At 43.3% G+C, this 26666-nt stretch overlaps 1 protein-coding gene across 1 annotated transcript in view; it reads left to right on the top strand.

Moving 5' to 3' along the window:
* LOC110504354 (low-density lipoprotein receptor-related protein 1B) overlaps positions 1 to 26666 on the top strand; it is a 430734-nt gene that overhangs the window by 317380 nt on the left and 86688 nt on the right. Inside the window, exons 42-46 of the mRNA XM_036965026.1 lie at positions 2847 to 3221; positions 14139 to 14328; positions 16051 to 16255; positions 21144 to 21336; positions 25975 to 26100. Of these exons, the coding sequence (XP_036820921.1) occupies positions 2847 to 3221; positions 14139 to 14328; positions 16051 to 16255; positions 21144 to 21336; positions 25975 to 26100 (1089 nt within the window). The remainder of the gene's footprint in view (positions 1 to 2846; positions 3222 to 14138; positions 14329 to 16050; positions 16256 to 21143; positions 21337 to 25974; positions 26101 to 26666) is intronic.

Raw genomic sequence — 26666 nt, forward strand, 5'->3', positions numbered from 1 at the left:
TTCTTAACTGACTTGACTGGTTAAATAACCAGCAATTTCACCACGAAGGCCTGATTCACACAGCCTCCTCTGAACAGTTGATGTTGAGCTGTGTCTGTTACTGGAACTCTGTGAAGCATTTATTTGGCCTGTAATTTCTGAGGCTGGTAACTCTAATGAACTTATCCTCTGCAGCAGAGGTAACTCTGGGTCTTTCTTTCCTGTGGCAGTCCTCATGAGAGCCTGTTTCATCATAGCGTTTGATGGTTTTTGCGACTGCACTTGAAGAAACTTTCAAAGTTCTTAAAATGTTCCCTATTGACTGACCTTCATGTTTTAAAGTAATGATGGACTGTCATTTCTCTTTGCTTATTTGAGCTGTTCTTGCCATAATATGGACTTGTTTTTTTACCAAATGGGGCTATGGAGCTCTTACCAAATGGGGCTCTTCTGTATACCACCCATACCTTGTCACGACACAATTTTTTTGTCTCAAGCGCGTTAAGAAGGAAAGAAATTCCACAAATGTACTTTTAACAAGGCACACCTGTTCATTGAAATCCATTCCAGGTGACTACCTCATGAAGCTGGTTGAGAGAATGCCAAGAGTGTGCAAAGCTGTAGTCAAGGCAAAGGGTGGCTATTTGAAGAATCTCAAATATAAAATATATTTTAATTTGTTTAACACTTTTCTGGTTTCTACATGATTCCATTTGTTTTATTTCATAGTTTTGATGTGTTCACTTTTTCTACAATTTATAAAATACACTGCTCAAAAAAATAAAGGTAACACTTAAACAACACAATGTAACTCCAAGTCAATCACACTTCTGTGAAATCAAACTGTCCACTTAGGAAGCAACACTGATTGACAATACATTTCACATGCTGTTGTGCAAATGGAATAGACAACAGGTGGTAGCTCATCCAGGATGGCACATCAATCCAGGATGGCACATCTGTGTCAGCGTAGTGTCCAGAGCATGGAGGCGCTACCAGGAGACAGGCCAGTACATCAGATTTTGTTGTCAGCACATTCAACTATGTAAAGAAAAAAGTATTTAATAAGAATATTTCATTCATTCAGATCTAGGATGTGTTATTTTAGTGTTCCCTTTATTTTTTTGAGCAGTGTAGTAAAAATAAAGAAAAACCCTTGAATGAGTAGGTGTTCTAAAATGTTTGACTGGTGTATGTGTGTGTGTATATACACTGCTCAAAAAAATAAAGGGAACACTAAAATAACACATCCTAGATCTGAATGAATGAAATATTCTTATTAAATACTTTTTTCTTTACATAGTTGAATGTGCTGACAACAAAATCACACAAAAATTATCAATGGAAGTCAAATTGATCAACCCATGGAGGTCTGGATTTGGAGTCACACTCAAAATTAAAGTGGAAAACCACACTACAGGCTGATCCAACTTTGATGTAATGTCCTTAAAACAAGTCAAAATGAGGCTCAGTTGTGTGTGTGGCCTCCACATGCTTGCATGACCTCCCTACAACGCCTGGGCATGCTCCTGATGAGGTGGCGGATGGTCTCCTGAGGGATCTCCTCCCAGACCTGGACTAAAGCATCCGCCAACACCTGGACAATCTGTGGTGGATGGAGCGAGACATGATGTCCCAGATGTGCTCAATTGGATTCAGGTCTGGGGGACGGGCGGTCCATAGCATCAATGCCTTCCTCTTGCAGGAACTGCTGACACACTCCAGCCACATGAGGTCTAGCATTGTCTTGCATTAGGAGGAACCCAGGGCCAACCGCACCAGCATATGGTCTCACAAGGGGTCTGAGGATCTCATCTCGGTACCTAATGGCAGTCAGGCTACGTCTGGCGAGCACATGGAGGGCTGTGCGGCCCCCCAAAGAAATGCCACCCCACACCATGACTGACCCACCGCCAAACCGGTCATGCTGGAAGATGTTGCAGGCAGCAGAACGTTCTCCATGGCGTCTCCAGACTCTGTCACGTCTGTCACATGTGCTTAGTGTGAACCTGCTTTCATCTGTGAAGAGCACAGGGTGCCAGTGGCGAATTTGCCAATCTTGGTGTTCTCTGGCAAAAGCCAAACATCCTGCACGGTGTTGGGCTGTTAGCCCAACCCCCACCTGTGGACATCGGGCCCTCTTACCACCCTCATGGAGTCTGTTTCTGACCGTTTGAGCAGACACATGCACATTTGTGGCCTGCTGGAGGTCATTTTGCAGGGCTCTGGCAGTGCTGGGTTGTTACCCTCCTACGGCCTCCTCCACGTCTCCTGATGTACTGGCCTGTCTCCTGGTAGCGCCTCCATGCTCTGGACACTACGCTGACAGACACAGCAAACTTTCTTGCCACAGCTCGCATTGATGTGCCATCCTGGATGAGCTGCACTACCTGAGCCACTTGTGTGGGTTGTAGACTCCGTCTCATGCTACCACTAGAGTGAAAGCACCGCCAGCATTCAAAAGTGACCAAAACATCAGCCAGGAAGCATAGGAACTCAGAAGTGGTCTGTGGTCACCACCTGCAGAACCACTCCTTTATTGGGGGTGTCTTGCTAATTGCCTATAATTTCCACCTGTTGTCTATTCCACAGCATGTGAAATGTATTGTCAATGCGTGTTGCTTCCTAAGTGGACAGTTTGATTTCACAGAAGTGTGATTGACTTGGAGTCACATTGTGTTGTTTAAGTGTTGCCTTTATTTTTTTGAGCAGTATATATATATATATATATATCACGCTAGCACTTCTAATTTTGACACTACAGTAAAAATGATCATAACAATGATAGCTTCATAGCCGTGAAACTAAGTGGAAAGTAAAGGATGTAGAATAAGTCTTGAACACAGTGTTTGTCTCTGCCACAATAGGTACCAACCCATGTGCCAGGAGCAACGGAGGCTGTCAGCAGCTCTGCTTTCACCTGGGTAGCGGACGTAGGACTTGTTCCTGTGCCCATGGCCACCTGGCAGAAGATGGCTTCGCCTGTGAGCGCTACGAGGGCTACCTGCTCTATTCTGAGAGAACCCTACTGAAGAGCATCCACCTCTCAGACGAGAGCGACCTCAACTCACCCGTCCAGCCCTTCGAGAGGCCCGCGTACTTCAAGAATGTCATAGCGCTGACCTTTGATTACCGCCAGAAAACCGGTGGAGGGACCAATCGCATCTTCTTCAGCGACATCCATTTTGGGAATATCCAGATGATTAATGACGACTGGACAGGACGATCTGTCATAGCTGAAAGTGAGTGCTGTTTAAAATGTTTTATATTTTGCATTTAATGCATGTCTGTTTATTTACAAGTGTGCATATACGTTTATGCCTTACAGAACACATATTTGTATGAGTTTGAAATACATTCATTTTTTCCCTCAAAATATTGATCTTGTTGTAATGCACCCAGCAAACCAAAATTGGGTCTGTAATAGTTCCCAGAACATTCATTATATCACGGCAAATGTTCTCATGGCACAAACAGTGTCCAGTCATGCCAATAGTCTGTGATTGCGGCCCACAATTCGGGGTGTTCCTGCATGTCTGCAGGAACCCCCCTCGAGCATCCCATTGGTTCCTGCATGAACGCCCCTCCTCGAGCATCCCATTGGTCAGTGCATAAATGCCCCCCATCGAGCATGCCATCTTCATGCTTGTGAGTCTTTTGATACACTACATTTTTTCCTGATTGTCTATGCAATTAAAATGTGGGTCAAAAGGGCAAAAAAAAGTATTATCTGAGCTTTTCAGTGGCGAAGTACAGTACCATTGTGCTAGCCAGCTACCTTTCCCATTTGGAGAAAGGGACACTGTCCACTATTGCCCTAGCTAGCTGGCTACCGTTGTCACCTCTTTTTCTGTGGATTTTTATTTTTTTTATTTTTATTTTTTTTATTTCACCTTTATTTAACCAGGTAGGCTAGTTGAGAACAAGTTCTCATTTACAACTGCGACCTGGCCAAGATAAGGCATAGCAGTGTGAACAGACAACACAGAGTTACACATGGAGTAAACAATTAACAAGTCAATAACACAGTAGAAAAAAGGGGAGTCTATATATACATTGTGTGCAAAAGGCATGAGAAGGTAGGCAAATAATTACAATTATGCAGATTAACACTGGAGTGATAAATGATCAGATGGTTATGTACAGGTAGAGATATTGGTGTGCAAAAGAACAGAAAAATAAAAATAAATAAATAAAAACAGTATGGGGATGAGGTAGGTGAAAATGGGTGGGCTATTTACCAATAGACTATGTACAGCTGCAGCGATCGGTTAGCTGCTCAGATAGCAGATGTTTGAAGTTGGTGAGGGAGATAAAAGTCTCCAACTTCAGCGATTTTTGCAATTCGTTCCAGTCACAGGCAGCAGAGAACTGGAACGAAAGGCGGCCAAATGAGGTGTTGGCTTTAGGGATGATCAGTGAGATACACCTGCTGGAGCGCGTGCTACGGATGGGTGTTGCCATCGTAACCAGTGAACTGAGATAAGGCGGAGCTTTACCTAGCATGGACTTGTAGATGACCTGGAGCCAGTGGGTCTGGCGACGAATATGTAGCGAGGGCCAGCCGACTAGAGCATACAAGTCGCAGTGGTGGGTGGTATAAGGTGCTTTAGTGACAAAACGGATGGCACTGTGATAAACTGCATCCAGTTTGCTGAGTAGAGTGTTGGAAGCAATTTTGTAGATGACGTCGCCGAAGTCGAGGATCGGTAGGATAGTCAGTTTTACTAGGGTAAGTTTGGCGGCGTGAGTGAAGGAGGCTTTGTTGCGGAATAGAAAGCCGACTCTTGATTTGATTTTCGATTGGAGATGTTTGATATGGGTCTGGAAGGAGAGTTTAGAGTCTAGCCAGACACCTAGGTACTTATAGATGTCCACATATTCAAGGTCGGAACCATCCAGGGTGGTGATGCTGGTCAGGCGTGCGGGTGCAGGCAGCGAACGGTTGAAAAGCATGCATTTGGTTTTACTAGCGTTTAAGAGCAGTTGGAGGCCACGGAAGGAGTGCTGTATGGCATTGAAGCTCGTTTGGAGGTTAGATAGCACAGTGTCCAAGGACGGGCCGGAAGTATATAGAATGGTGTCGTCTGCGTAGAGGTGGATCAGGGAATCGCCCGCAGCATGATAAACATCATTGATATATACAGAGAAAAGAGTCGGCCCGAGAATTGAACCCTGTGGCACCCCCATAGAGACTGCCAGAGGACCGGACAGCATGCCCTCCGATTTGACCCACTGAACTCTGTCTGCAAAGTAATTGGTGAACCAGGCAAGGCAGTCATCCGAAAAACCGAGGCTACTGAGTCTGCCGATAAGAATACAGTGATTGACAGAGTCGAAAGCCTTGGCAAGGTCTATGAAGACGGCTGCACAGTACTGTCTTTTATCGATGGCGGTTATGATATCGTTTAGTACCTTGAGCGTGGCTGAGGTACACCCGTGACCGGCTCGGAAACCAGATTGCACAGCGGAGAAGGTACGGTGGGATTCAAGATGGTCAGTGACCTGTTTGTTGACTTGGCTTTCGAAGACCTTAGATAGGCAGGGCAGGATGGATATAGGTCTGTAACAGTTTGGGTCCAGGGTGTCGCCCCCTTTGAAGAGGGGGATGACTGCGGCAGCTTTCCAATCCTTGGGGATCTCAGACGATATGAAAGAGAGGTTGAACAGGCTGGTAATAGGGGTTGCGACAATGGCGGCGGATAGTTTCAGGAATAGAGGGTCCAGATTGTCCAGCCCAGCTGATTTGTACGGGTCCAGGTTTTGCAGCTCTTTCAGGACATCTGCTATCTGGATTTGGGTAAAGGAGAACCTGGAGAGGCTTGGGCGAGTAGCTGCGGGGGGGGGGGGGAGCTGTTGTCCGAGGTTGGAGTAGCCAGGCGGAAGGCATGGCCAGCCGTTGAGAAATGCTTGTTGAAGTTTTCGATAATCATGGATTTATCGGTGGTGACCATGTTACCTAGTCTCAGTGCAGTGGGCAGCTGGGAGGAGGTGCTCTTGTTCTCCATGGACTTCACAGTGTCCCAGAACTTTTTGGAGTTGGAGCTACAGGATGCAAACTTCTGCCTGAAGAAGTTGGCTTTAGCTTTCCTGACTGACTGTGTGTATTGGTTCCTGACTTCCCTGAACAGTTGCATATCGCGGGGACTATTCGATGTTAGCGCAGTCCGCCACAGGATGTTTTTGTGCTGGTCGAGGGCAGTCAGGTCTGGAGTGAACCAGGGGCTATATCTGTTCTTAGTTCTGCATTTTTTGAACGGAGCATGCTTATCTAAAATGGTGAGGAAGTTACTTTTAAAGAAAGACCAGGCATCCTCAACTGACGGGATGAGGTCAATGTCCTTCCAGGATACCCGGGCCAGGTCGATTAGAAAGGCCTGCTCACAGAAGTGTTTTAGGGAGCGTTTGACAGTGATGAGGGGTGGTCGTTTGACTGCGGCTCCGTAGCGGATACAGGCAATGAGGCAGTGATCGCTGAGATCCTGGTTGTAGACAGCGGAGGTGTATTTGGAGGGCCAGTTGGTCAGGATGACGTCAATGAGGGTGCCCTTGTTTACAGAGTTAGGGTTGTACCTGGTGGGTTCCTTGATGATTTGAGTGAGATTGAGGGCATCTAGCTTAGATTGTAGGACTGCCGGGGTGTTAAGCATATCCCAGTTTAGGTCACCTAACAGAACAAACTCTGAAGCTAGATGGGGGGCGATCAATTCACAAATGGTGTCCAGGGCACAGCTGGGAGCTGAGGGGGGTCGGTAGCAGGCGGCAACAGTGAGAGACTTATTTCTGGAGAGAGTAATTTTCAAAATTAGTAGTTCGAACTGTTTGGGTATGGACCTGGAGAGTATGACATTACTTTGCAGGCTATCTCTGCAGTAGACTGCAACTCCTCCCCCTTTGGCAGTTCTATCTTGACGGAAGATGTTATAGTTGGGTATGGAAATCTCAGAATTTTTGGTGGCCTTCCTGAGCCAGGATTCAGACACGGCAAGGACATCAGGGTTAGCAGAGTGTGCTAGAGCAGTGAGTAAGACACACTTAGGGAGGAGGCTTCTGATGTTGACATGCATGAAACCAAGGCTTTTTCGATCACAGAAGTCAACAAATGAGGGTGCCTGGGGACATGCAGGGCCTGGGTTTACCTCCACATCACCCGCGGAACAGAGAAGGAGTAGTATGAGGGTGCGGCTGAAGGCTATCAAAACTGGTCGCCTAGGGCGTTGGGGACAGAGAATAAGAGGAGCAGGTTTCTGGGCATGGTAGAATATATTCAGGGCATAATGCGCAAACAGGGGTATGGTGGGGTGCGGGTACAGCGGAGGTAAGCCCAGGCACTGGGTGATGATGAGAGAGGTTGTATCTCTGGACATGCTGGTTGTAATGGGTGAGGTCACCGCATGTGTGGGGGGTGGGACAAAGGAGGTATCAGGGGTATAAAGAGTGGAACTAGGGGCTCCATTGTAAACTAAAACAATGATAACTAACCTGCACAACAGTATACAAGGCATATTGACATTTGAGAGAGACATACAGCAAGGCATACAGTAATCACAGGTGTTGAATTGGGAGAGCTAGCTAAAACAGTAGGTGAGACAACAACAGCTAATCAGCTAGCACAACAACAGCAGGTAGAATGGCGATTGATTAGGCAGAGAGGGTCGGATTAACTACACACAGAGCCTAAGTGCGGCTGGGGCCGACAGATAAAACATAAACAAGCAGAATGGATTACCGTGAATTAATGGACAGTCCAGCATGCATCAGCTATGTAGCCAAGTGATCAGTGTCCAAGGGGCAGCGGTGGATGGGGCAGGGAAGCTGGACTGGCGAGTGTTATCCAGGTTAGAAAACTAACAATGACTAAATAGCTTGTAGCCAGTTAGCTGGTTAGCTTCTGAAGGTTCTTGAGTGTGTTCTAAAAATGTAAAGATAATAGCGGTTCCGTATCACATTGGGTGAGGCAGGTTACCGGAAGGTATAAACAAATTAAAAATCGAAAAGGGATAGAAAGTAAATATGGGTTCAGTGAGTGTTTGGGACGCGGCGATTCAGATGGTTAGCAGGCCTGTGCTAACAAGCTAACAGTTAGTAGACGGTGCTAAACACGGTAGCAGTTAGCGGACCGGGCTAAACAAGCTAGCAGTTAGCAGGCCGAATTTGCAAGCAAGGAGATAGCAAGGGCTAGAGAGTTAGCCTTTGGGGACGTCGCGATGGGGGGAGTCTGTTTATTCCTCTTCATGCGGTGACATCAATGGACCGGTCGTGGGTCTGGATATTGTAGCCCAGGAGCTCAAAATGTTCCGTTTGCGATGGGAATCCGGGGGTGAAAAATAAATAAATAAAATAATAGATAGGTCCGTTATGCTCTGGTTAGAGTCGCGTTGTTCGAACTGGCGGGAGCTTTCCGAGCTAAAGGTTAGCTGATGACCGGTTAGCTGACCGGTTAGCTGAAGACCGCTAGCAATGTTTTGCTGAAGCTGGTAGTTAGTTGGCTAGTTGGCTAGCTTCAGTTGAGGGGTTCCAGATCCAAAGTAAATATAAATACTTTATATGTATGTTGCATTACCGTCACCTACTGTACTGTAGCGCCTCCGCCTGTGTACCGGAGTCCTAGCTAAAAAAAATCCTGATTGATCATAATTAGACTGAGAAAAAACCCCACAATACCACAGATATCCACTGGTTGTGCAGAGATTTAATGCAAAGCTGAAGATTTTTTTTTTTTTTTAAACAACTGTGAAATTGAGGCTCAGATATAATCTACTAACAGAGATGTCTTTTGTTTGTCCAGATTTATAAATCCAGTCTGAAATGCAGAATTCAGGCTAACTGTAAAAAATAAAACATTGTGTATAAATTGACTGTTAAACTTCAAAAACGCACCCGATATAATTCTTACTTTAGGATGTTTGATATGGTCCCTCCCAGTCTTATTTGTATTATCTGAAAAGCAAAAGTGATCCTAGATCAAAACTCATAGTTTTGGATAGTGGAAGTACGCAGCATCTGAAGAGGATTGGTTAAGTGATGGTGAATAACCCAGTTACCAGTATTTCCCTGGGTTACTTATGTCTATGAAGGCAAAGAAGGAATCATGGCATTCCTGATTGACCACTCTGCCATGGCTACAGTGCCTTCAGAAAGTATTTACACCTCTTGACTTTCCACATGTTGTGTTACAGCCTGAATTTTAAATACATTAAATGTAGATGTTTTGTCAGTGGCCTACACACAATACCCCGTAATGTCAAAGTGGAAGTATGTTTTTCAAAATGTTTACAAATTAATTAAGTTAAAAGCTGAAATGTCTTGAGCCTATAAATAAGTAAAAATGTACTTAACATGTCACATAGTAAGCTGCATGAATTTTGAATGACTACCTCATTGGTGTACCCCACACATACAATTAGGTCCCTCAGTCGAGCAGTGGATTTGAATCCACAAAGACTAGCGAGATTTTCCAATGACTCAAAGAATGGCACCTAATGGTAGATGGGTAAACATAAATAAAGAAGATCCAATACAACTCATTACTGAGTACCACTCTCCATATTTTCAAGCATAGTGGTGGCTGCATCATGTTATGGGCATGCTTGTAATTGTTAAGGACTGGGGAGTTTTTCAGGATAAAAAAGAAACGTAATGGAGCTAAACACAGGCAAAAGCCTGGCTATGCAGGCGAACCAGGGACACCGTGCAAAAGGCTGGTGCCATGTAAGCCGGCCCAAGGAGACGCACTGGAGACCAGATGCGTAGAGCCGGCTTCATGGCACTTGGCTCGATGCCCACTCTAGCCTGGCCGATACGCGGAGCTGGAATGTACCGCGCCGGGCTGTGCACCCGCACTGGGGACACCGTGCGCACCACAGCATAACACGGTGCCTGCCCGGTCTCTCCAGCCCCCCGGTAAGCACAAGAAGTTGGCGCAGGTCTCCTACGCCGTGCTGCCTCCTCATACCAGCGCCTCTCCGCCTTCGCCGCCTCCAGCTCTTCTTTGGGGCGGCGATATTCTCCAGGCTGTGCCCAGGGTCCTTTTCTATCCAACTCATCCTCCCATGTCCATTCCTCTTCTCGCTGCTGTTGCTGTTGCCCGTTACCACGTCGCTTGGTCCTGTTGTGGTGGGTGATTCTGTAACGGTTTTCCTGTTGTGAAGGAGAAGCGGACCAAAATGCAGCGTGGTGGTTATTCATGTTCTTTAATTTATAAAGACACTATACATGAAATAACTAAACAAAACAAGAAAAGTGAAAACCTAAACAGTCCTATCTGGTGCAAACACAGAGACAGGAACAATCACCCACAAACACACAGTGAAACCCAGGCTACCTATGTATGATTCTGAATCAGAGACAACTAATGACACCTGCCTCTGATTGAGAACCATTCTAGGCCGAAACATAGAAATACCCCAAAACATAGAAAAACAAACATAGACTGCCCAGCCAACTCACGCCCTGACCATACTAAATAAATACAAAACAAAGGAAATAAAGGTCAGAACGTGACAGTAACACAAAAAAGTATGTATAAATAAAGTGTTAAACATGTGGTTGTTTGTGTATGATTTAAATTCTGTTAAAATGTCCTATGAATTAAATGTAAATGCCATGTGTGTCTCTATCACCTTGTAGTCAGTCCTAAAATCCACATTCTTTAAATGTTCTGAGGACTTCCAATACAAGGTCAAATGTACTGTATATTGCGTGTATGTCAATGGAATATTATGTTAAACCTAAAACAAATGTGCTATGAACATCATAAAAACTGGCTTATTTGGACATTGTGTGAATGTTCTGTGCAACTTCCATGAATATCACAAGAATAGTCTTCCAACATCCCAGACATCTCTTGTAATGTGCCCACACTGTTACCACAACCTAATTAAATGTTTTGGGAACCTTTAAAGAACTCAAAGGCTGTTCTGTCAACATTCTTGCAACATCAAAGGAGTGTTTTGTGCACGTTATTTGAATGTCAGCACAACTGGACAGTTTTAGTGTTTTGGGAACCTATCTCCTGTACAATCATCCGCACAACTGGACAGTTTTTTTGTGTTTTGTACCCACAATGTTCCCACCAGACTGTTCCCACAACCTAATGAAGCATTCTGTGAACCGCTAAAGAACAGATCAAATGTGTTGTGGGGACATTCTTGCAATAAATTTTATTTTATTCAAACGTATAATCATCAGCACGACTGGACAGTTTTTGTGTTCTGAAAACATTTGCCACAACCTAACGAATGTTCTGGGAACTTGCACAGAACAAAATGTGTTTTGCTGGGAAAACATTGCTGCTATTGTACATTGTGTAATTGCATTACCTGGAAATCTAATGAGAACTTTTGGGGAATGTTCTTTGGTGGCTGTTGCAGATATTGTGCATTTTGGGGAATTTTAGGAGAACATTACAAGGATATTTAATTTCAAACATTAAAAAAAATTGTTATTAAAAACATTTTTTGTATGTTTTTTGAATGTTATCATTCTAATGTTACATAAAACACTATCTAGAACATTCTGGGAATGTTCCTTGTTTGCTGGGCAGGGTTCTAAGTCAAGGATGTGAAATGAAGGTCCTACTGTATGATGTGAAATCAGGGTCTGCAGCTTGCATCGCAGCAGCCATTTGTGAAAAGCCATTTGTGGAGAATAAAGTGGCCGCGCCCTTGATGTATTGTATGGCTTCAATGCATACTCCATCAAGTATAGAGTATTGTAATGGCCACCTCTATTCTTCTTGTCCTAAATGGGTCCCATTTAACTGTCAAATAAGATGGTTACAATGGGGGATGTTTTTTAGGTCTTACTATTGATAGAGAAAATTACCCTGCTCTCATTTTCACCACATTTAGACCAAAACATAAATAAGTGGCCACAGAGAGTGATACAAGGTATATTGACCACTCTGGCTAGCAGAGCAGCATTTGCAGCTTTCACTACAGGATTAGCTGGCTAAGGTTAGCAGTATTGCAAGAAACAGCGGCTGCATAAAATAAACCTGAGTATTTAGGGTATTTATGTTTTGGGGATTATATTTGGGGATTAAGTGCATTTATAGGACACATGGGGGCTTGTGAAAATGGCATCTTCCACAGATAAATTCAAAATATCTTTATTTGGCTTGAATACATAAATTCATATAGAATGTGAAATAATGCAATTCATAACACTTTTTTTAGCCTGCCAGTCAGTCAATCATTCTAGATGGCAGGAGAAGAGGCAGCAGAGCCATTGCCTCTCTCCCTCTCTAACCCACTCAATCTAGGCTAGATAAGGCTGAGTGGAGGCAGATGAGCAGGGAAAGCCTCTGTTCTGCACGCTTAGCATCTTCTGCCTCTCTCTAAAGTCTCCTCTGAGATGGGAGCTCAAGTCACTCACTCACCCCTCATATTCTGGGAGAACAGTGGGAGTCCACTGATCCACATCCCCACCATGTTCTACTGTTGGCAAAACACAGACAGACAGACAGAGAGAGAGAGAGAGTGACAGACAGAGAGAGTGACAGACAGAGAGAGTGACAGACAGGCAGAGAGAGAGAGAGAGAGAGAGAGAGAGAGAGAGAGAGAGAGAGAGAGACAGACAGACAGACAGACAGACAGACAGACAGACAGACAGACAGACAGACAGACAGACAGACAGACAGACAGACAGACAGACAGACAGACAGACAGACAGACAGACAGACAGACAGACAGACAGACAGACAGACAGACAGACAGACAGACAGACAGACAGACAGACAGACAGACAGACAGACAGACAGACAGACAGACAGACAGACAGACAGACAGACAGACAGACAGACAGACAGACAGACAGACAGACAGACAGACAGACAGACAGACAGACAGACAGACAGACAGACAGACAGACAGACAGACAGACAGTGAGTGAGTGAGTGACTGGAGAGAGATTTTTTATTTTGGCTTTGACCAAGAGGAGCTATTGTCATTTTTAAAAGAATTGCTGAATAAAGAAAGTTATGTGGATGTCAAGTTGGTCTATGTGTTTGATATCCTTCTCTGCACCTCTTTGTGTAATTGGTTGTCCTCTATCCATGCCTAGCCTGTTCAGGTGTAGAGTTGGCGTGATTAATTTAGCACTAAAGCATCCATTGCCTTTATTTTAACTTAGCTATATATTTTTTTACTCACTTGTCATCATTGTTGGTTGGATTCAGGACTCTGGTTATTCATCTAAACAATTATCAAATTCATCCTCTCCACCCTCTCCGTCTTCTCTACCTCCGTCTCCTAACCCTCTTCTCCCCCTTCTCTCCTTCTTCTCCACAACGTTTTACTGCTTACCCTGTTATTGAAGAAGGGTGAAGATGTTAATCATCCATATTTCCTTAATGAAACTCCACGTCCTCCATTAATTACTCCCTGGCCATTCCCAACGATTTCCAGAAAACCAAGCTGTCAGTCGCCTTTTATTGCAAACAATTAATTAGCAATCGAGCTGACTCAGATAGTGCATTGAGTATTCTGTATGTATGGTTTATGGCTTCTAGAAAGCACTGGATTCAGCCCATATCTCCAGAATTGATCACATGTTCACCATTAAGACCAATTAAGCACTCCATCCAGAGGAGATTGTAGAGTACATGTGCCATTGAGTTGGAGTTATAGGATAGAATTAAGGTGTTCATGTTTTATCCGAGCACCTTACCAATGGTTCAGTAAAAATGCCAGATATTTTAGTGCAAAGCAAGGACAGAAATATGTGTGCTTTGTCCTGTTAGGACAAACATGTCCTAGTACTCTGACGCAACCCTATTTTCATGCCAAGCACATACAGTTAGCTGAATCTATTTGATTTAATTTGGTATTTTTGGTCACTATTGAATTGCCATTCAAATATCCCTGCTCACTAAGATAACAGTAGACATTCAATCAATGAATGAGACACCCTGGAAACACTGCAAATTAAAGAAGCATGGTGGTATGTGCAAGTCAACATTTCATCAAAAAAAATCATTGGCTTTGTTCACCCTGAAGTGGCTTCAGTTCTGTCCACCTTTATCAGTAGAGTCAAATGTACTTCATGTATTACCAGTTGATTAATGCCAAGTCCATTACATGTTAGAATTTACAATGAATTAGTGGAGGCTGGATGGTTGGATGATCATGGTGACGCTCATGTCTGTGTCCCCCCAGATGTGGGTTCAGTGGAGGGGTTGGCGTACCACCGTGCCTGGGACACTCTGTACTGGACCAGCTCAACCACCTCCAGCATCACCAGGCACAGCGTGGACCAAAGTCGGCCCGGTTCCTTTAGCAGAGAGGCTGTGGTCACACTCTCTGAAGACGACCACCCCCATGTCCTCGCCCTGAATGAGTGCCAAAAGTATGTGGTTCTGGTTCTACTCAGTTTCCCAATAACCTGGTCTTGCCAACTGCCATGGTCATTGTCACAACATAGGAGTTGGCAAGACAGCACAACCACATCTGGGACCAGGCTGGTCTTTTTAATAGTTTGTTGCTAAATTATATCTGAATTTGTATACCACCCAACTGTAGTTCCGTAGCTACTACTTCAGATGCAGTATGTCATTCTATGCCTGAGGCTATGGTTGTATACCTTTGCTCAACAGATATATAAGCTCACAATCATATTGGGTGCATTACAACACAAGACATGCCTCCTTGGACAGAGAGAAATGTATTGCTGTCTTAAGACAATTCCATCTAACAAAGTTCATTTCTTAAACAGACCTCAGTGGACCTTTTGTTAGAGCAATCAGTATAATTGTACATGACCCATACAGTATGTATTCAGTTCTGTAGAGAAGACTGTATCTCCACGGTGTAGTGAAGGAGAGACATCTAATTGGTTTGACACACTCCCATTTCAAGAAATACTGCCGGCAGTGCTTTCACAATAACTAACAAATGTTCCTGTTATATCCTTTAAGAAATAAAAGCACGTCTCAATCTACGGTAATTACACGTCAAGAAGGTTATCGCGGAATGCTGACCCAGAGTTCACTAACTAATTAAACTCTTGATCTTAGTGTGTATGCGTTTAGTTCTTAATTTGGCAAGTTTTCAAACAAACTCCAGAATGCTGCTAATTTGAATTTCATCTGCTATAATAAATTAGCACTCTCTGACATATTCTTACTAGCCCTTATGACTCAATACAGACTTTCAATGTTGTAAACATATTCTACTGTAGGGAGGATCCAGGATAAACATATCGAGGCCTATCTCCAAGTTCAACCTTTGCTAAGAACTTCAAAAGTATTGATTGTTTAACTTTGAAACAATCTCTTGTAGTTTGAATGAGGATATAAGCCCTCTACTTTCAGTGCTCAGTATCATATCTATAACTGTTGTACACTGCAATACAATTCACAGATTCCTTTTATTTAGCAAAACCTACTTCAGATAGATCTTCCATTTATTTACGCTCCCACACGATTGTAATTTGTAATATTCTTAGTAGTCAGCTCAAAGAAATGTAAATACACATTCTGTCTAGCATTCATTGAGTAGCAAAACTGAAACTGAGGCAGCGCCTTATCTGAGATGGGAGCTGCAATAGCTCCTGCAAGGCGATGCTAACACAGCCGACACAAAATAAGGAGCAGATGACAGGTCATGCAGGCCATCGTGAGTTATGGGATCACTAGATAACAGGAGTGAGACAACCAGATAGAGCAACAGGCAATATAGAACGGCTGCCTATGAATAATTCTTACAGTGATTAGTGTTTATTTTACCCTACAAAGAAAGGCAAGGAGCTTGACAAGTTACAATTGCAGTCCTATTTAAGCCATCATACACTCCCCTGATTCAATTTCCGAGAACATTTGTTTTGTCCTCCTCACTGAGGGGGTGTAAATATGTCTGAGGGAAAATGTGCATAAAGAGATATCGGATCTGGGTTACATCTGTTTGCAGTGAAGGTGGAAATTGCTTTTAGACTTGAGATAAAAGACTAGTAATAGAAAAAAACAACATACTTTTACTATCCATCTTTCCTGTTCCCAGTCAACTGACTTCTTTGAGGTGGTTTCTCAAATTTCCATCTAGTTAATAGTAGGTTTTTGAATGTTTATTTCAGCCTGATGTTCTGGACTAACTGGAACGAGCAGCGTCCCAGTATTATGAGGTCCACCCTGGCTGGAAACAACATGAAGGTGATCGTCAGCACAGACATTCTCACTCCTAACGGACTCACCATCGACCACAAAGCTGAGAAGATCTACTTCTCTGATGGAAGTCTGGGGACGATAGAGAGGTGTGATTACGACGGCTCACACAGATATGTGAGTATGACCAACATGAGGATTCCATATGTATGCCGCTCTTAATGCTATCACAGTTACACTATGTTACACCATGGGCTGGATTACGATGCACTTTTAATGGAGATTAAGCATGCTTTTTAGTCCAGGACTAGGTTTAATCTGTGTCCTGGAAAGCAGCCGTAAGTGCTGAACTTAAGTCATACAATGAATGACATCGTGGCATTTTATTAACACATTCTAATGAATGTCCCCTCTTATCATGCATGGCATGCTGCAGCTTGTTTAACTTGGTCTGTAGAAAAGACCACAGAATTTAGACGTATTGATTGAATCTCACTAAGGACCAAAAGTATAGGCAGTTCAAAAAGGCAATTACTTCTTGTTGAACCAACATGTGTTCGGACGTTGTCATGGGCCGTAGCTTTCTATGGAGGAGAGAAATTATATTTGAAACATGGTAGACACAAAGGCAATGATTCTCTGCTGAAATGTCAAAGTATTATGTCCCCTTAAACTGAGATGGGACTAATTTTATACCCGTTACATTATCTCCCATTCCTGTTGAGCCTGATGGCATTTTAGCCATAATACAAATGGACAGCTTCTGTAATACCTCTCAGCATTCTTTTCATATATTATATCTCAAACGACAGAGTGAATCGTTTACTTAATTATAGAAGTCATTTCCCTTCAAAAGTAAAGGAGCTCAGAAAGAGGGTCGGTCTAAATTTATCCGTGAGAGGTGCCATGCATAATATATATTCATAGTGGTGAACATCCAGGATATGTATCCCCAGCATGTAAGGGATTACATTATAATTTGGCTCTCCTCTTTGCCGACGGTTTAAATTTGTGCTTGACACGATCTATGTGACTGAGGACCTTGACCCATCTCAATTTGTTACCCATATGTTTGCAAAAGCAGGGTTGTGCATCACAAAAGTCACATCCTTTGGGTTCCCGCGTTCCCCGCCTGCAGTCTTTCTCCTGCTAATGAAAGCTCACACAGAAGAGCCCTGTGGGGGAGTGCCCGTCACTGTCCCAATTAGAATGTGAAAATTAAGCAGAGCTAACGGATTATCAACAGAGCAGTGGTGGGAGGGAGGGAGAGGGAGTGCTTCCTGCCATTATGTGTGATGGTGTGGAGGCGATGCAGGGCTGTATGGGGGCAGGGTGGTGCAGAGTTGTACTGTATGGCTCCTCCAGCCCAGTGATCTGGGAGTGTCATTACAGCCTGACAGCCTAACACTGTGACTGTGTGACACCCCTTTCCCCCCTTCTGCTCTGACAGACATGAGATGAACACAGAGTACAGCAGCGAGCTCTAAAGGCCCACTTGCCCTCCACACTCCACTGTGGCATTTTAAGTGGAGCTGTTGTGTCATTACCCATGCTGACGAAAGCCTAGAGAGCCCGCTTGAGTATGTGATGGGGATAAGATGTTAACACATTCAGGCAGTGAAAAGACAACCTTTTAGGTGTGAAGAGACTGAATACTAATTAAGAACTGGTAGTCAAGGGTGGTAAGCATGTGGCTATACGATCACTGAATATGATTTTCAAGATTTATGACCATCCCAAATCCCCAAATAATGACAATTTTCTGAATTGAATTGCTTTTGAAGAATGTGATGTTTCAATTTAAAATGTAACCTTTTTTTAACTAGGCAAGTCAGTTAAGAAGAAATTCTTATTTGCAATGACGGCCTACTGGATAACAGTGGGCTAACTGCCTTGTTCATGGGCAGAATGACAGATGTTTACCTTGTCAGCCTGGGGATTCAATCCAGCAACCTTTCGGTTACTGGCCCAACGCTCTAACCACTAGGCTACCTGCCCCCCCAAACATGAATTTAATCAGACATTACTAAATTGTGTGACGTTTCATATAAATTGACATACTTATAAACATTATTGAGAGCTTAGATATGAGTTTTGCCAGTAATATAGTACTTATGCTGTTATGTTCAATATACTCAGAACATACATATACAGTACCCGTCAAAAGTTTGGACACAACTAGTCATTCAAGGGTTTTTTACTATTTTCTACATTGTATAATAATGTGAAGACATCAAAACTATGAAATAACACATATGGAATCATGTAGTAACCAAAAAAAGTGTTAAACAAATCAAAGTATTTGATTTTAAAGTAGCCACCCTTTGCCTTGATGACAGCTTTGCACACTCTTGGCATTCCCTCAAACAGATTCCAGATTTTCCAGCAGTTTTGAAGGAGTTCCTACATATGCTGAGCACGTGTTTTGCTGCTTTTCCTTCACTCTGTGATTCAACTCATCCCAAACCATCTCAATTGGGTTGAGGTCGGGTGATTGTGGAGGCCAGATCATCTGATGCAGCACTCCATTACTCTCCTTAATCAAATAGCCCTTACACAGCCTGGCGGTGTGCTCGGTCATCGTCCTTTTGAAAAACAAATGATAGTCCCACTAAGGGCAAACCAGATGGGATGGTGTTTCACTGCAGAATGCTGTGGTTGTCATACTGCTTAAGTGTGCCTTGAATTCTAAATAAATCACAGACCGTGTTACCAGCAATGCACCCCCCACACCACCACAACTCCTCCACCATGCATCATGGTGGGAAGCACACATGCAGATATCATTCGTTCACCTACTCTGTGTCTCACAAAGACACAGCGGTTGGACCCAAAAATCTCAGATTTGTCTCATCAGACCATAGGACAGATTTCCACAGTCTAATGTCCATGTGTCACAATCGTTTGAATGATTGGACCAAGGCACAATGTGCGTAGAATTCCACATGTTAAATAAATAAGAAACTCACCAAACAAAACAGAAGAAAAACTAAACGTGACGTTCTGTGCGGCTCACAGGCAGCTACACAAAAACAAGATCCCACAAACAACAGGTGGGAAAAGGCTGCCTAACAGGTGGGACAGCTGCCTCTGATTGGGAGCCATGCCAGGCCAACATAGAAAACAAAAAACTAGAATGCCCAGCCTAATCACACCCTGACCTATCCAAATAGAGAAATAAAAAGGCTCTCTAAGGTCAGGGCGTGACACCGTGCTTCTCGTGTTTTTCGGCGCAAGTCTCTTCTTCTAATTCGTGTCCTTTAGTAGTGGTTTCTTTGCTGCAATTCGACCATGAAGGCCTGACTCACGTTGTTTCCTTTGAACAGTTTATTTTGAGATGTGTCTGTTACTTGAACTCTGTGAAGCATTTATTTGGGCTGCAATCTGAGGTGAAATTAACTCTAATGAACTTATGCTCTGCGCTCTGCACCAGAGGTAATTCCTTTCCTGTGTCGGTCTTCATGAGAGCCAGTTTCATCATAGCGCTTGATGGTTTTTGCAATAACACTTGATAAAAATGTTCCGTATTGACTGATCTTTATGTCTTAAAGTAATGATGGACTGTAATTTCTCTTTGCTTATTTGAGGTGATCTTGCCATAATATGGACTTGGTCTTTTACCAAATAAGGCTATCTTCTGTATGCCACCCCTACCTTGTCACAACACAACTGATTGTCTCAAACGTATTAAGAAGGAAAGAAATTCCACAAATGTACTTTTAACAAAGCACACATGTTCATTGAAATGCATTCCAGATGACTACTGAAGCTGGTTGAGAGAATGCAAGAATCTGAAATGTAAAATATTTGTTTAACCCCTTTTTGGTTACAACATATGTGTTATTTCATAGGTTTTTTTTGGTTGTTGTTTTTTTGTGTGAATTTTTACCCCCTTTTCTCCCCAATTTCGTGGTATCCAATTGTTAGTAGTTACTATCTTGTCTCATCGCTACATGGTTGAAAGCCATGCGTCCTCAGAAACACAACCCAACCAAGCCGCACTGCTTCTTAACACAGCGCGCCTCCAACCCGGAAGCCAGCCGCACCAATGTGTCGGAGGAAACACCCCGTGCACCAGGCGACCTGGTTAGCGCGCACTGCGCCCGGCCCGCCACAGGTGTCGCTAGTGCGCGATGAGACAAGAATATCCCTACCAGCCAAACCCTCCCTAACTCGGACCACGCTAGGCCAATTGTGCGGTGCGGCCGGCTGCAACAGAGCCTGGGCGGGAACCCAGAGTCTCTGGTGGCACAGCTAGCACTGCGATGCAGTGCCCTAGACCACTGCACCACCTGTTATTTCATAGTTTTGACATCCTCACTATTATTCTACAATGTAGAAAATAGTAAAAATAAAGAAAAACCCTTGAATGAGTAGGTGTTTCAACTTTTGACTGGTACTGTACTTTAATTCGATTCTAAGAGATTTGGAACACAGTAGTATTTAGACCTTGTGTACAAAACTACAAAACTCTAATTTAATTTATTGTCAATAAGTTCTGTCAAAATCCTTCTGGCGGCCTCGTTTCTCTCTCACTCTCCTGATGGCCAGTTGTTTTCCCTGTAACACGTTGGGCTCCTTTAATCAACACCTGTCCTATTAATCCGTGTATGGTAGCAGGGCTAATGTGATGGTTACAAGCATGTCCCACTAATGGCTGAGACTACAGAGCTGTAGGAAAGCAGAGTGAGACTCCCGAAGGGAGCCGTCTGTCTGATGTATGCCTGCCTCCCTCTCCACGAGACTGTCATTTACTATGCCAACATCTGGGTTAAGCACTAACCTCGGGGAGGGGTGTGTGTGTGCTTTTCTGTACAGGGGTTGATGATGCAGTGATTAATTTCCTAGTGCAATCTGTTTTTCAAACAAAATCAAACAAAAGCATTTGATGTTTAGAAGTAACAGATATTAAGTCTTTGAAAATCATATAATGTGTTTAAGTAGACTACAAGGAGGTAGAGGGTTTAGCTATGGCTTTATATTGGCACTGTAGACATATAACATAGCATTTGATGGCTGCCAAGTTCTGAATGCTTTAACTGATGTACTGCTTTGTAACTTACAGGTCATTGTGAAGTCAGGACCAGGAACGTTCTTTGGCCTGGCTATTTATGGGGAGTTTATCTTTTGGTCAGACTGGGCTCGCAGGGCCGTGCTGAGATCCAACAAGTACACAGGTGGAGAAACAAAGGTACTGCGATCAGACATCCCCCACCAGCCCATGGGAATCATTGCTGTAGCAAACGACACCAACAGCTGTGAGTATTCTCCCTGGAATTACTTATCTCAAAGAGAAAGAGACTGTTTGTGAATGTTTTATTTGTATGTGTGAGTGTGTGGAAGCCTGTGCTGTGCATACACGTATATACAGTGCCTTTGGAAAGTGTTCAGAACCCTTGACTTTTTTCGCATTTTGTTACGTTACAGCCTATTTTAAAATTGATTGAATTGTTTGTTTTTTCTCACCAATCTACACACAATATCCCTTAATGGCAAAGAAAAAACAGGTTTTTAGAAATTTTTGGTAATTTATAAAAAAAAATATAAAACTGAAATAGCACATTTAGATTAGTATTCAGACCCTTTAGTCAGTCCTTGGTTGAAGCACCTTTGGCATCGAGGCTTCATGGATATGACGCTACAAGCTTGGCATACCTGTATTTGGGGAGTTTCTCCCATTCTTCTCTGCATATCCTCGCAATCTCTGTCAGTTGGATGGGGAGTGTTGCTGCACAGCTATTTTCAGGTCTCTCCAGATATGTTAGATTGGGTTCAAGAACCTTCAGAAACTTGTCCCGAAGCCAATCCTGTTTTGTCTTGGCTGTGTGCTTAGGGTTGTTGTCCTGTTGGAAGGTGAACCTTTGCTCCAGTCTGAGGTCCTGAGTGCTCTGGAGCAGGTTTTCATCAAGGTTCTCTCTTGACTTTTCTCTGTTCATCTTTGCCTCGATCCTGACTCGTCTCCCAGTCCCTGCCACTGAAAAACATCCCCACAGCATGATGCTGCCACCACCTCAACGTAGTGATGGTGTGAGGAAGTGGAGGCTCCTCCTCAGAGGAGGACCTTCCTCAGTAAGTTTCACATTTTTTTTTATTTTAAAACATTTAGATAAAACTATACTAAATATAATCACGTCGCCAAATAATTTATTAAAACACACTATTTTGCAAAGAAGGTCTACAGTATCCTCAACAGCACAGTAGGGTAGCATCATGGTGTAGCCAGAGGACAGCTAGATTCCGTTCGTATCCAATTGATAGTTACAGTCCTGTCCCATCTCTGAAACTGCCGTACAGACTCAGGAGAGGCGAAGGTCGAGAGCCGTGCATCCTCCGAAACACAACCCAGCCAAGCCACACTGCTTTTTAACACAACACCCGCTTAACCCGGAAGCCAGCCGTACCAATGTGTTGGAGGAAGCACCGTACACTTAGCGACTAGTACTGAAAGAATAAGCTACAGCTAGCTAGCACTGCAGTGCAAAACATGGTGAGTAGTTGACTCAAAGAGAGAGAATGAAAAAAGTTGAACCGTTTTGAGCAAATTAATTTCTTCCTGAGAAGCAAGAGAGAAAGAGAGAGATTTTGTCATAATTCTTTTCTCCATTTCACTTACTTAGCTAGCAAATGCAGCTAGCTAGTTTAGCCTACTGAAACACCCTGCTCAAACAGAGGGATGCTATGTTAGCTAGCTGGCTATGGCTATCTAACACTGGAACTCTTCCATGTCAAGGTAAGCTTTTGGTTTTACTAATTTATTGCCACCGGGACCCGCCGGAGTAACTGCTTACACTGTAACGTTACTGCATGATAGTAGCGTGTTTACTAACCCGTTAATACTATTAGCTATGCTGACTATGATGTTACTTTAGCTAATATGGTGACAACGATGTAGGCTGTGTGTAGCGGTTTGGTTTGGAAAGGTTTTTTCACCTAGTCACATACAGCTGATGTGTTGTGCATTGAAGTCCACAAACAAGGGAAGAGGTGAAAGGAGGGGAGCGTATAATGGAGATGCGAGAAGGAATACAACGTGGCTGCTATGAAACTGTGAACTGTGTTTACAGGTCTATTCATTCTATTGATTTTGTTAAAAAACATTTCTTAAACGGAAGCAAATGGAAGAAAACGGGGATAGACATATCTCAATTTGTACGATATATCTTGTTTGCAACTAATGATTAAACCCACTATCAGCTAAATGCAGGCAAGAGTGTGCAAGGCGGTATTGAATGTCTCTGTCTGTCCATATGTCACTGTCTGTCACATCAAATTTGTCTCTCGACCTGTGTGCACCTACATTGTAAACTTTCATTCATAGGCTAGGTTGTAGCAACCTCATGATGGGTATATGGAAAATCTGAGTATTACGTAGCAACCTAAACCTATCGCTGTTACATTTATCTGGGTGAATGGAATGTGAATGACAGTCATCCAATATGTTGTAAAATAAATAAGGCCATCTTCTTGAAAAATAATCGCCCTCCCTCATCTGAAACGGCACTGACCGCCACTGGTGCCAGGTTTCCTCCAGACGCTCCTCCAGAGTTCAATCTTGGTTTTGTCAGACCAGAGAATCTTGTTTCTCATGGTCTGAGTGTCTTTAGGTGCATTTTGGCAAACTCCAAGAGGGCTGTCATGTGACTTTTACTGAGGAGTGGCTTCTGTCTGGCCACTCTACCATAAAGGCCTGATTGGTATAGTGCTACAGAGATGGTTGTCCTTCTGAAAAGTTCTCCCATCTCTACAGAGGAACTATGGAGTTCTGTCAGAGTGACCATCAGGTTCTTGGTCACCTACCTGACCAAGGCCCTTCTCCCCTGATTGCTCAGTTTGGCTGAGCGACCAGCTCTAGGAAGAGTCTTGGTGGGTCCAAACTTCTTCCATTTAAGAATGATGGAGGCAACTGTGTTCTTGGGGACCTTCAATGCTCCTGAAATGTTTTTGTAACCTTCCCAAGATCTGTGCCTTGACACAATACTGTCTCGGTCCTCTCTGGACAATTCCTTTGACCTCATGGCTTGGTTTTTGCTTTGACATGCACTGTCAACTGACCTTATATAGACAGGTGTGTGCCTTTCCAAATCATGTCCAATCAATTGAACTTTCCACAGGTGAACTCCAATCAATTTGTAGAAACATCTCAAGGATGATCAATGGAAACAGGATGAACCGGAGCTAAATTTCGAGTCTCATAGCAAAGGGGCTTATGTAAATACTTTTTTTCTTTTTTATATACATTAGCTAAAATTTCTAAAAAGCTGTTTTTCGCTTTGCCATTATAGGGTATTGTGTGTAGATTTATTTAATCCATTTTAGAATAAGGCTGTAATAAAATGTGGAAAAAGTCATCGGGTCTGAATACTTTCCGAAGGCACTGTAATTGCTGAATAATAGGACATGTGGGAGATAACAATATATCTATTAGTGTGAACAATGTTTGTTGGTGGTTTTTAGCTGTCATTGATAGATATGTGGACTAGATAGATTTGCTTGCATTTGTTTGTTTAATTTAGTTTGGGGGTCTTCTCTTTGCTATAGTTCTCCACTTAAACAAGTCACAGCAGTATATTTATCTACCAAGGCTCCTTATAAATTAAGATGGTCTTATTTAGCTGGGAAGAAACTAAACCTGGCAACTTAATGAATAAAAACGTATCCTTGAGATGAAGAAGAGGGCTCTGAAGTGTTGCATATGTAAGAACTAGGACATTGGGAAAATGACTTAAGGGCGTCCCAATGGCTTGACTCCCTTTGTGAGGATGCTGAGAGGGACTTTTCCTTCTCATTTTTTTCATCATCACAAATGATCGCAGACATCACCCTCTGACCTCTCCGTCTTGCCAAAGGGATGAGTAACACCTTGCAACGTTAAAGGAAAGAGTACTGCTCTTTATTTCAAATGCCACTTAGCAGATACTTTTATCCAAAGTGACTTACAGTACAGTTAATGCATACATTTGTTGTACATGTATGGGATCCCTGCGTGGATTGTACCTACACAATTGCTACTGTCACACTCTCACATGTACCAACTGACCCCTGTTGTTCTCACCATAGTTTTCACTTCCTGGTTGTGAAATGGGAATTAAATGGTAGAATCTCAATCGCATACTCCTCGCATCCTCTCTCCTTGCCTCCTTCTCAAAAACCATTCTGGGGGAGGGACCCCTGGCTTTCTCATCCAATGGTTTTGAGAAGGAGGCGAGGAGAGAGGACGCAAGTCTTCCAATGTCTCCTTATCTTCATTAGTCTGTCTGTCTTTCTTGTCCCTCTGTAATCAGATGACTCCAACCTGAACCTGGGGGCTCTAGGAGCACTTCCAGGGGCTTGCTGAGTCATCACACACGCACACACACACACACACACACACACACACACACACACACACACACACGCATCCCTTACACAGACACTGATGCGTGAATGGGTTTGAGGGAAGGGAAGGAAAGCTATGGTTCATTTGTCATGTATCTCTCTGGTGAGCGCTTGTGATGCTGGCACTTTATCGTTTCCCTTCTCTCTGCATCCCTTGCTCTTTCTTTATCAGGGAGGATGAGACCATACCTGCTTGTTCCTGTCACACTGACTGAGCTAATGCATCTTTTATGATGGGCTGGTGGGAGCTGGGGGTTGTGACCGTTGGCGTTGAAATAAACTCTATGCTATTTGAGATTTAGCCCTTAATAAACTGGTGACGTTTAGTTTATTGGTCTCTCAGCATTATTAGAGGTTCCTATAAACAGTTGATATTCAACATTCGGAATGGCTTTGACGTTACAATATACTGTAATAATTGCAACCTCACATTGTCTTTTTGTCTTCTGTTATGTCTATAGCATCTGTTGTTGGTCTCTTGTTATGTCTATAATATCTCTGGTTGGCTGTGTGTTTTGCAGGTGAGCTGTCCCCATGTAGAGTCAATAACGGTGGCTGTGGTGACCTGTGTCTGTTGACCCCAGATGGAAGAGTCAACTGTAGTTGTCGGGGAGCACGTGTCTTATTAGATGACAACAAATGCATATGTAAGCCATGACGTTTTGCCTTTTTAAACACTCATTCAATAACCTTGCAATTCTCACAACAAATATAATGTAGTTCATTGCTCTAGATTTTCAGATTGACAACAACAAAAAAATTCTGAGAGAAATGTTCCCTCTTTAGTTATTGTCTATACACTTTTATTCACTGGCAAGGACAGGCCGTTTTAGGCAGTTGTACTACTTTAACAACTGAACAACTTACTTTAGGTGGAGAATATACACTGACTATATCAAACAAAGGGAACACCTTCCTAATATTGAGTTGCACCGCCCCACACCTTTGCCCTCAGAACAGCCTCAATTTGTCGGGGCATGTAGTCTACAAGATGTCGAAAGTGTTCCACAGGGATGCTGGCCCATGTTGACTCCAATGCTTCCCACAGTTGTGTCAAGTTGACTGGATATCCTTTGGGTGGTGGACCATTCTGGATACACATGGGAAATTGCAGAGTTGCAGTTCTTGACAAAAACCGGTGGGCCTGGAACCTACTACCATACCCTGTTCAAAAGCACATAAATATGTTGTCTTCCCCATTCACCCTCTGAAT

This window comes from Oncorhynchus mykiss, chromosome 3, assembly GCF_013265735.2.
Source record: "Oncorhynchus mykiss isolate Arlee chromosome 3, USDA_OmykA_1.1, whole genome shotgun sequence".
In the NCBI taxonomy this organism is placed as follows: domain Eukaryota; kingdom Metazoa; phylum Chordata; class Actinopteri; order Salmoniformes; family Salmonidae; genus Oncorhynchus; species Oncorhynchus mykiss.